We start from the raw sequence: 12,129 nt of genomic DNA, 5'->3' as shown, positions 1-12,129 counted from the left end.
ATTACAATGCGCCTAAATTACGTCACAAATATTCTGTGAACACTGTTGCATTTGACTTGCATGCAATGCAATATAGCACAGCTTGAGACAGGTACAAGTTACAATCCCAGTAGCACTGAACAATGTGCTGCAGAATGGCACAGAATGGTTCCGATTTGGGCAAGCTGAAATAGTACATCTGTGCGAGGCAACCAGTGCAAAGTGGGCATTAAGTGCAAGAATAACGAAAAATGCACATTGCTGGGTTTCTGAATAACTCTGCAATGTAGCTAACCAGTCTTGTATATTGCGAAACCTTGGAGGACCCTCTTAAACTTTATTCCGTTAGCCTGCGAAGGCTACCATCAAGTGCAGAGTACTCTTTGATATGCGCGTGGCCAATTTAAAATTTAAAAAAAAAAGTGACCATGGGAAGGGCTTTAATTCGTCTGCTGTCATTTGTACCTGGCACCGAAGCTATGCAGAGCAGGTGGGAGGGGCAGACATGAAATGTGTCCAGGATGTCTGCTGGGTTGTTAGCATCGACGACATACACCTCGCTGTTTTCCCGGGTAGATGCACAGATCCAGACAAGCGAGGAAAGTCGCTGAGCCATCTCCTCTTGCTCTCTCCGTTCCTGCTCCTGCTGCTGCAGTGTTTATAGAAGGTGGCACACACACACAGTATAAGCAATGGTGGCTGCACAGGCAGAATATGCAAGAAATGTGGCTTGGATAATGCCCACCATTCTTTTGCTCACACAGAAATGCACAAACACAAGCGCCTGATGCTTTCTACTGAAAGGCAACCTTCAGTCATGAACACAATGCACAGGTTCAGGCTCGCTAGGTGCTCCAGTGACCTATCATAATGCACGAATTGACGGGATGAACAACATGGGTCAACTTCCAGGCGACTTTACTGGTCACAGCTGTACATATAAGTATGGAAACAAGACCTCTGTAAACATTTAGCTGCTGCACTGTGGTAAATGTGATTGAAAACCAGAAATGCAAAACTGCCAGGAGTCTTCAATCAAGGCACTGCAGAGAATGTGAAGGTGGTGCAAATGGCACATGCAGCAGAATATTGTGCAAGCATCCAGTCAGTATATTGCTGTCAAGGAAGTAATTCGGCTGTCTGAAGCTGACTAAAATACAGTAGACTCTCAGTAAACGGAATTGCTGCTTAAATGGAACAACTGCCTCTACTACGATTGGTCTTGTACCTCAATACTGCAATCCTGTTCATCCCTCAGTAAATGGAACTCCTGTTAAATGGAACATATTTTCTTCGTCCCTTTAAGTTCCGTTTAATGAGCATCTACTGTATAACAACTGAATGTGCATGCTTGCCTGGGTCTTTTGCATCTTGATTCTGTCTTAGGCTCCCATGGAAAGCTTTGTTTTCTTCGGTCAGAAACCCACATATAACGCAAGGTTTCTTTCTAAATTATACCATGTGAAATTTCTGCCTCCTATTATAAGTGGATGCAAAGAGCTTCAACCTAAAATCTGCAGTTCCGGTTTCACTGTTGCTCAGTGCTATCATCATCACGACTCACAGCAGAGGAAACGTCACTTTGCAATACAGTCAGTAGGCTGCTTCTTGCACAATAATGCTTATAGCATGCCTGTCGTGGTGTAATAAATGTTTTTTAACTCTTTAGCAACTGTTGACGAGTATAGTCACCATGAAATTTTGTACCAATGTAACCAATGACGACTACAGTCACCAAGAACAAAAATTCGTCACACAGTGAACCTATGCCAACTATACTCGTCCTATTGTATGTAGTTGTGATTCCTGACACTAGGACACAAATTTCTATGTTTTATCATTTGTGTCTCGCCTTTCATTATATTGCTGCCTCTGAGAACCCTGCATATCACATGGCTGCCTCCTCACCGCAAGGGAATGAAAGCACATGTAAAGAAAGTGTTTTGACAACTCTTCATCAGACAACAGCTCTGTATAGTTCTGTACGGAAATGGAAAGTGATGCCTTCTCATCTGAGCAGTCTGATAACTAGAGGCCGCATTTTTAGGCATTAAAAAAAGCTCGTTTTAGGAATCGAAAATTGGCAGGCAAAACATTTCAGGCCTCCAATATCGTAAATATAGGCACAATAAACTTTCACATAAATGCAGTCTTGGGCAGTAACTAGTTACTAGTAACTAGTTACTAGTAACATGTTACCGGTAACTAGTTATTTTTTTGGATAACTTGTAACTGTAACTAGTTACTTTTAAGTTAGAGGAACTTATAAGTGTAACACAGTTACTTTTTTTACACAGTAACTGTAACGGGAAATGCCATTACAGTTACTTCTGTTCTATAAAAAATTTATCCAACCGTAACACTCGTTAAAGGGCCCCTCACCAGGTTTGACAATTTTGAGCTAACGAGCGCAATGCATACAGTGGGCGTTCACGATCACGTCTGCCAAAATTTGCAACGCTACGCGCCGCGGAAATGGGTCAAATTTCAAGGTGAACGCTGCTTGCCCTTCCTCTCGCGGGCGCGCGCTTTAGAGAATGAGGGGATGACGTACATGAGAAAATGGCCCTACGTAGATGGTATAGATGGTAGTGCTGTGACGTCGCTCCTCTACGTAGACGACTGTGCTCTGACGTCGCCAACAATAGCACGTGACACTGCGATAATTATCTGACACGACATGTGTAGTTTGTGTAATTTCTTGCTTGAATAGATTAATAAAACTTGAGAGAAATATAGAGACACAAAAAGGGAATGTGTGCGTCCTTTTCATTGTTTTTTTCGTGAATTGCAGCGATATGCGGGGCTAATGTGCCTCCCTTTCCCGTGCGTTCGTGTCCCCGCGGTTAGCGCATCGAGCAGACGCCAGCCCTGGAAACGAAATTATGTTCTGGCGCGTTCGAGCACTCATTATGCTCATTTATTCTACCGCGTCCAAGTAAACGTTAATGCTGCACTGGCTCATGATACCGCCACTCTAGTGCCCGTACAAATGTCTCAACTTTCATGCCCGTCCCGCAGAAACAGGCAGTACACCACAGAGAACGCCGACAAAACGCCCACGGCCGCTACATAAAAAAAAGGTAGCGACCGTGCAACGCCGCTCGCGTGCTCGGGCTGGCTCGGGCACGTCATGCGCACGTGACCATGCATGCGCATGACGTGTTCATGCGTATGTGTCAAGTGAAGAGGGCAGGGAAGGGATTTGGCTTGCTAAGGCTACACGGGGCGAGTGGCAAGGGTTTGAATCTCGCCTCCTCGCGTCATGGTTTCGCGCCGCTACAAATTATTGTTCTTCTCAGCTCGTAGTGAACCGATTTGAAAAATTCTTGCGGCATACTGCTCTTCATTCGGCACACAACAATTTCCAGCGTCTAACTAAAATTTGCTATGTGGCCTGGTGAGGGGCCCTTTAAAGGCCGACGTTAAAGGCTTTTTTCCACTTTTTCGAACTTTCTTCTTTACTATATCCTCTTCACCTTTCAACTTTCCATAATAGGGCTCCCCTCGCAGTTTAAAAGAGGAGGTCGCTAAGAGGATTATCTTTCCTGCTTACTTTTAAACTACATGTCGTAAATCAATCATGTTGCAACTGAACAGCTTGCTAAGTTCACGTCTGTCTTTTTTTTTTTTTTCCGGCATATATGTCCTTTTTGTCATTTGACATCCTAGCTCCATTGTTGGTGTACTGGTGGAACATTAGGACGCCAAGTTAATAAATATAGCCTCCATCGTCTGAGGCCCCAAGGTAACTGTGTTTGACAGGTGACTAGAAAGCAGCGCAGTGCAAAAAAGTCGAGAGCCAGAAATACCGTGAACTAGAGAAGTCATTTTAAAACTTCTTTGAAACTGATCGTAATATGTACTGCGACTTAACGCAACAATTATTCACAAAATGACACCTCTTCTGCAGGTGGCATCCTCGGTATACACTGACAAAAAAAACTATTAGCCGAGGCCGACATGTCTTTGTAAATGTACTGTAGGGGGCCGCAGTTGTTGCATGCCGTTGCGTTGCGGCGAATGAAGCACGATTCCAGGAGTTTTAATTTTTCCCCCACCTTTGTTCACGAGCCAGCATCGTCACACTGTCAAAGCTATGCCCTGTCGTCCAGCCGTGTTCAGAAAGCTCCGTCTTAGAACGCGTTACACGTGTTGTTTTAGCAACATTCTGCTTGTGTTCTTTAAGCCTCGTTTATCCTTTCATGCCCATTTCACCGATGTAAGTCGCGACGCAATCCCCGCATCGTACCAGTAGGTGACCCCGTTCTGATCGTCCGCAGCTGCGCGGTCTTTGGGTTTCGTGAACACATCTCCCAAGGTATAACGGGGCTTAAAAACGGTTTGTGTGCCCAGCGGACGTGAAGGTCTCTGAACAGAGCCTGATACACCTTGAACATTGGGAATATACACAATGGACGTTGTCTTCACTCGTGACGCACTCCCCGTTTCTCTTCGCGTGTGTTTCTGGCTATAGTTAATAAACGCCCCAGGATACTACCGTCACTGCATCAACCACGTTTTTTACTTCTACTAGTATGAAGCGTACAAAATGATTGCTTGTGTGGGGCCCCCTTTTAGGTTTCATTTCATTTCATTTCATTTATTTACCATTTGGCGTGTGAGGATTTGCATTGTCAGATGTTTCTGTGGCTAGGCCTGATCTGCGTCCCGAGCTTAGTCTGTTGCTTGGCGTGAAAGGTGTGAAGGCGTGAAGGTTTCACAAAGCAGAGCATGGGAAGAAAAAATGCACCGACGATTACGATACTGCCTAATGCGAATTCTGAGCGCAGTTTCGTGTTAGGACAAGGCCCACTGTGTTTGAAGTTTTGGCTTTCCGCAAGGTATCGACTACGCCATAAATCATAATTTTTGTGAAGTAGGACAGCACCCACTATGCCATTATTTGTCTTTCTGCAGATAAGCGAGGTACCCGCTACACATCTGTAAGGTATTACGTGCACTTTGTTGATGCTGCATGTGGCTGATGACGATGAGGAATTATGGCTGAGCACTTTGCAGTGGGTGGGAAGCCTTAAACCACACACTCGTTGCGCAATTAGCATTGCGTGATGACTGATTGTAATTTTACTTTTCTGCCACGCTATATTACACAAGTTAACGCGATTCCTTGCCCGACATGATGCGTGTATAGGGTCTTTTTACAAACGAGTTTCAAGCACCAGCGTGGCTCAGTGGTAGAATACTCAACTGCCGCACAGATGGCCAGAGTTCAAATCCCATTTGATCCTCGGTATTTTTTTTTTCGTTTCATTTTTTAATGTCTATTGGTTACTTTTTTCATTTATATCGGTTACGCCGGTGACAGCGACGCCGCTCAGTGCAGGAACAGGCGCCTCAGAGCTGCGCTCTCAAAGATTAGGAGAGCTTGACTAGGCTTCCCAGCCTGTTTAACGTCACGCAGTAGTAGCACACACATTCCGTGCAAATACAAAAATGAAAACATTGATCATGTGCTCATACAGTCTTCAAGAGATGCACATTCCGTGCAAATACAAAAATGAAAACATTGATCATGTGCTCATACAGTCTTCAAGAGATGCAAAAAATGGGCGCTTACAATACATCATCAAGGCCATTTCACGTTCAAAATTGCAGGTATGAGTCTTATGAGAAAAAAGCTTGAAGCCAAGACCTACAACATACTACATACATATCAACATCATTTCGGGCTAAAACATTTAAAGCAGAGGGTAGAGTAATTCTTAACATTCTGCCACCGTAATTCGTGCGTGAAGACTTTACTCTGAATTTTTCATAAGCCGAAAAGTGTACACGGAAACGCTTTCTGCTAGTTCTGCTATTTCGTTAAGCACTGATATATTATTTTTTATTTCGTACTTATATAGACGAACTAGGCGTATTTTCTACACACTAAACCTTTGGAATAGCAGCAGTTTGGAAGAGCTGTGCAGAAAGATGTTCTCGTGAGTACAGTCCTGAATAAGGCGTAAAGCTTTCGTTTGAAGAACGTAGACCTTTTCCTAAATTTGTGTGCGCGGTAGTTCCCCATACAAGCTGGCAATAATTCGCCTGTTACATAAACACAGATTTGAAAAGCAACAATTTCATTTTGGTAAGAAGGGCATAATTATTACGGTATAAAAGACCAATAAAGCTGTGTCCTTCGTTTAGGGTTTTACCATGTGCAATTATGACTACCTGCATGCCTTCGCAAGTTTTTATCAAATAAATGCTATCATTTCATTTGTGATCTATTACTTAGTTTATACAATAACGGGAAAGTAACAACATTATTTTTTCACTGTAACAGCAACAGTTACTTTTTTGGACTAGGTAACTGTAACACTTACTTTTTACTGGTAACATGCCCATGACTGCATAAATGCAAATAATTTCAAACAAAGACATGTGCGACCTCTATCTACGACAGGAAAACAAAAATGTCATTGCTTAAGATGGCACAAAGGCGCCAACGGCTGAACATAGCCGTGCAACTGTGCTTTGTCCTGCACGGTTCGCAGAACATGGTCTCTCCCGTGTTCTGCAGGATGAGTCAAGTGTCCATTGTCGAATCAAGGCACTCCTGGGTGTCTTTTCGGCATGACTGAGAAGGCAGAGCAGGAGCAGGCAGCCAGATCACTAAAGGACCAAAAAGGAGGGATTCCTCCTATTGGCCGGGTCGAATTGCGTAGAGCCTATTTCTTCCCTGGCAGTAAACCACTGGCGAAGCCAGGCTGGTGGGGGTTTCAACCCCTTCCTCTCCCCAATGTTTTCAGTTATGCATGTGTGTATATACACACACACATACAAACGCATGCACGAACATATGTAAAGTATGGTTGTCCCACCGTCCACCCCCCAAAAAAGATTTTTGGCTACGCTACTGCAGTGAACACCTTAAAAAGTAAATTATAAACAAAACAAAAGCTGTGTGCACATCACATTTTTCTTTCTTTCTTTTTTTGCTCTTCACTCTCCTTTCCGCTGACAGCTCTCCACGGTTTCGCATTCACCAACTGCTCGGGCCATGTCAGCATGGCGACGAATGCTCGCCGGCGTGTCCCGCTTACCTGCTGCTAGTGGTTTTTTCCAGGAGTTGGTTGAACTAGAGGACTAGGTTGAACCCCATAGTTCCCAACAGTAAATATTACGCACTAACATGAATAACGGTCTCAAACAGCACCCGGGAGCGAAACTTGAGGCTAAATAGCGCTCATATAAGTGTCAATTTTGAAAACAGGCATTTGTAAGCATTTAGGCACAAACGCCAAAAATAGGCATTTATAGGCACTATAAATACACTATGAAAGCCCTTCTTAACCGCTAATTCATGCTCATATATCAAAATGGCGCAATAAGAGCACAAGGCCCAAAATAGGCATTTGCCTAAAATCCGGTCTCTACTGATAACATTCTGCCCATGCAGTGAAGCCTTCTTCAAGCTATTTTTTAAATGTAATTTTGGAAAAAAGGAATCCCACTGAATTGAAATAATGGTGCCACTTTAGTCAGAAAAAAAGCTCTATAAACTGAGTGAAAAAAAAATTGCAGTAAATATGGCACAATTTTCTTATTTCATGGTGGTGAAAGGGTGAAGCGAAGGAATAATGTCGCACTGCATACACAAATGCACACTGGGCTGTAATCGACCCCTTACCCTGAGTTCAAGCTCTAGCCTGTCGATGTCATCCGCTGGTGATGGTGCATCGGCTTTCTGCTCCTTGTAGAAAATACTGGCGCCAACAATGGTACCCCCATCACGCGTTCGCCCACCTGTCAGGTTTACCCCAGCTGCACACCAGACCTGCCAAATAGAAGCAACTGTTCACATAAGGCTGTTCAACCTTCCAGAGATGCACCACAGAAATATTGTCACTTGAAATGACTGTACGCACATCTGCAACAGCAAACAGGTTGGGAGAGTTGAATCAAGAGTAGAGGCTTGATACGACGAAAAATGACTTTACACGAGACAGCCAACAAGCTTTTCGTGATTGAATTGCACAGGTTTTCTTACCGCATTGCGCATGGTTTCTCCCTATGCATAGTGCACCATCCTTTGAAGAATACATTAACTTCTTTCAGTTGAGGTTTGCTTTCTTTACACTATGAAGCAGTGCTTAGGTAGTTCGGAGCCTTGGAACATTCAAATGCACAGTGACATGCTGCTGGCAGTGAAGCGTGGCCACTTTTTACGTCGAAAGCTTTGTATGGCGATAATATGAAAGCGTTTAGCGAAAGCACAGACAAATTTTGTGAGACTTCACTCTTTAATTACCACCATAATTAAAAAGGAGAGATCACAGTAACTGTCCTGCATGTTCCGAGCTGCAGCATGTGATCCAGATGACAACGAATGTGGCGGAAGGCAAGCACCGCAGCATACAACGGGCTTCAAGCAGCACCTGTCAATTTGATTGTGCCTGCAACGCTAGTTTCCCCAGGCACTGGCAGTGGTGCTCCTCGGAGTGCTGTCACGCGCTCCCGTGTTCACCTTAGCAGTGGCCACTACTGTAAAGTAAAATGAAACTGCACCAAGGCTTAAACGCAATAAAATTACTGAGAAAGCTAGTAGGTGTAGCTCATACCATAGACATAGTGCTGGTCAAGGCGCAATTAATGACATTGGCTAAGGCAAGCAAATACCAATAGTTAGGGAGCAATATTTTTGTACTTTGCGACCTCAGTGTTGGCCCCTATTGGTAAAATCAGAACTTGAAATAGTGAGGGACACAGAAAGAGCCGAGCACGACACGCTAAAACCCAAGATGCAGCCAGGCTCACCTTCATGGGGGAGCTGGTCTCCTGGAGTGGACGGCAGAACACAGGCACTGGCACAGGCACGTGGGATGGTGCACCCCCATGTTCGCTGTGTTGTTGCATTCAGTGGAGGCTGGGGCAGGTCCAGTTTCACAGGCGTCGTCTTGGTTGGCAGACTCCAGCCATATGCTTGAACTCGACCATCCTCCTTGCGCACGTGGGCCCGCACCTGTTTGTACTGCTCCCGACGTTCACGGGCACGCTGTGCTTGCAGCCTTTCTGATGCCCTGTAGCATGCACACATGTAACAAACAGCTGCCTTTACTTGCGTGCACAGTCGATTCCATGAGTGATGTTGCTGGTCAAGTAAAAAGGTCATTCACATTTTCCCAATTGACGCTAGGGTGAACATTGTGTTGCTGGAATGAAGCATGCTAGCAGAACAAGGTGCTGGGTTAACTGGCAATCTTCACAAAAAATGTGCTGTGCATGGATGAAACAAGGACTGTGTCATGATGCAAGAATATACAACTATACCCTTAAAGATGTTATGTTTAATGACAAGGCCACGAAATATAAATGTGCCAGAACTTTTCATTCAATACTTTGAGCAAAGCTACGAGCAATAACTTAGGTTCTGCTAAGCAAAATGTTTTTTTGCAAAGTTTTGTTCCCCTGCACCTTTCTAGCTCCCCGCTTGCAGCAATTTTTTTTTTTTTTCTGGGTAACTGATCACAATTATGTGAAAGTTGGTGCCCACACTCACAGGTCACTGTCCAAAAAGTCAAAACCTCGATGCTTTTCCCCCAGCCTCTTCTTCCGCATCGACTCTAGGGCAGGGGCTGAGTCTCGTTGAAGGAGCATTGTAGCGGACATTCACAGTCGACACTGGCTTCTGCTGTGGCTTGTCAGCAGCGCTGAACAGATTACTGAAGCTGCACAAAGAAGGAACAAAGCATTTCAAAAGTGCTTGACCCAACATCCAAAGTACCAGCTGACTTTAAGCACTGGACAAGGAATAAACCTCGTGCTCCAATCTGAAAATCAAAGCCTGCCAATAAACATGCAACAGCAAGAATTCTCTCAGGAGAAAAAAAAAAGTGCATTGTACGAGAGGTGTATGTGCAACATGAGAAGCTTCTCAAGCAAGGTGCTCAAACTTAACAAATGTGTCAAAAAAAAAACTTTTTCAACACAATACCAAGAGTATTAAACAGAATCCAAACACAACTTACCTTACACATATATAGTACTGAGCAATTAAAATGCTATATAAGGAACTGCATGGCAGCTGAAGAGGTCTGCACAGCTTGAAAGAACTGGGTGATGCTTGGGGACCGAATTCAATCACAGAGGCTCTCGCTTTCAGTGTATACCACATGGCATGGGCTCACTGTGCCCAAGCAGTGATGAAAAAAGCTACTTGCAGGATGCCCTCCAAATATCACATTTCCATAGCCAAACGCTGTACAGTCACTTTTATGTTTAGTAGTGAGCTCTTTGTTCCCTGATGACACCTGTATCACACACTTGCATTTTGTAAGCTTCCTCTGCATTGTGGCCTATTGTAGGAAACTTCATGGCTGCAGGTTTCCCTGGAACATTGTTGTCGGGTGGCAATGGTAAGGCGTCTTCCATATTCTTTCTAAGGTTCGTGAGCATCTAGAAAGGCTTACCAGAAGACGCACTTTGCGGGCACGGAAATGCATGTTTGACATCAAATTTCCGCACTAAGAATTTTCCTAAAGGTTACAATGCTCCACGTCGTCTTTATATCTTGTCGTAGAAAGGGTTTTTATTCCACTGCCACGGAGCACTTCAACAAAGCCTTTACAGAAATGTGCTCCTTTTACATTTGTTTTTTATCACCGGTACAATGCATTCCCGTGGTTCAGATATATAGTCAGTCACCATCTGAGACTGCAAGGGGGGGGGGGGGGTAACCAGTAGGTAAGAAAGACACTAGGCTTCCAAGCATGGTTACAAGCCGTAGGCCTGAAACGAACCACCACCAAGAAAATTTATTTTGTTTTATACATTTACTTCTTCATAGTAATTCTTCTTAAGTGACAGAGGAACAGATAGACTGACGGAAGGTGTGGCAACACACAAGTTTCTCATCACGTCAGTGTAGAAATGCTTACGCATGAAAAGAATTACAGGATAGTTGGTGCAAGTAAAAGCTTCCATCTGATGTCATGCATCTAAGGACCGTCATAGTTTTAGTAGCTCACCACTCTTTGAAATATACACACTTATTTTATTTATTTCCACCTTAAAATGAAACAATTTATATAAGAGAAGCCCCTGGCTTGGGCTTCGATTGCTTTCAAAATTAAAGAGCAGGACAGGTAAAAGAAAGCTCATACAAAAGGAATTCCAGCAATTTGCAATATTACAAAACTACAACAAGAAACTACTGCAAAATCATTAGATCATGTAAACAGTCTTGTAAATAACACTCTTGTAAGTCATGTAAATAAACATTCTTCTTATCCGCTACAGCTACTGACTTATACTTTAACCTGAGTCCTTGTGGGTTTCCGCCCTGAGTGCCAACCTGAACTATGACAGAGCCAACGAATAGCCTGTTCTACGTAGACATCATTTGAGAGCTGCCTTGTCATGGTGATCAGATCCAAGCGGCTGAATGCACTTCTTTATTGAGATCATTAAAAGCATTGACCTTCTCTGACCAAACACCTGTTCTCAGTAAGGGCATTGCTCTTCTTTTATCTTCTCGGATAGTCCTTTATATAGAGTCAGCTCCTTGTCAAAGGCCTTATCAGCATGAGCCTATGTAATGTGACAAAGGTGGCATTACAACGAGCTATCTCTGTCTTGGAGTGCTCATATACTTGGAATACACTTGATGTGTAATGTTCATTGCAGTGGGCTTCTGCATAGCCATCTTGACACAGTAAATTGCCCTTCTGTCATTTTCAGAGTGTGGGTCCTGAAATGTCTGGGGACAGCAAACTTGCAGCGATCATGAGATTACCATGTGGATAACTTCTCTGGTTCTCTGCCAGGACACTGATCCATCAATGAAAACATTACGTCAACAGGGCTTGTTGCTGAGATAGTTGGTTCATTACTTGAGGAAAAACTGATATGGCGCAAAGAAGACGGGGACGAAGCGAAGACACGAACTGACAGACATGCACGCCAATGATACTCCAGAAAAATGTACCGACAGACATGCGCGCCATTGGCATGTGTGTCTGTCAGTACACTTTTCTGGAGTATCATTAGCGTGTGCATGTCTGTCAGTTCGTGTCCTCACTTCGTCCCCGCCTTCTTTGTGCCATACCAGTTTTTCCTCAAGAAAACATTACACTGATACGATGAACTAATGGTGCATTACAAGATGCCGAACCGGCATGCATGGCTCTGTGCTAGAAG

General features: G+C 43.9%; 1 protein-coding gene across 1 annotated transcript in view; it reads right to left on the bottom strand.

Moving 5' to 3' along the window:
* The window catches only part of LOC119382480 (C-Jun-amino-terminal kinase-interacting protein 4-like), an 81,771-nt gene that overhangs the window by 25,478 nt on the left and 44,164 nt on the right, over positions 1–12,129 (bottom strand). The window contains 6 exon segments of the mRNA XM_049412212.1: positions 445–628; positions 7,622–7,768; positions 8,749–8,833; positions 8,835–9,011; positions 9,491–9,564; positions 9,566–9,659. Of these exon segments, the coding sequence (XP_049268169.1) occupies positions 445–628; positions 7,622–7,768; positions 8,749–8,833; positions 8,835–9,011; positions 9,491–9,564; positions 9,566–9,659 (761 nt within the window).

The sequence above is a fragment of the Rhipicephalus sanguineus genome, chromosome 2, assembly GCF_013339695.2.
Source record: "Rhipicephalus sanguineus isolate Rsan-2018 chromosome 2, BIME_Rsan_1.4, whole genome shotgun sequence".
NCBI classification, from domain to species: Eukaryota; Metazoa; Arthropoda; class Arachnida; order Ixodida; family Ixodidae; genus Rhipicephalus; species Rhipicephalus sanguineus.
This window is presented reverse-complemented; position numbering and strand designations above follow the sequence as displayed.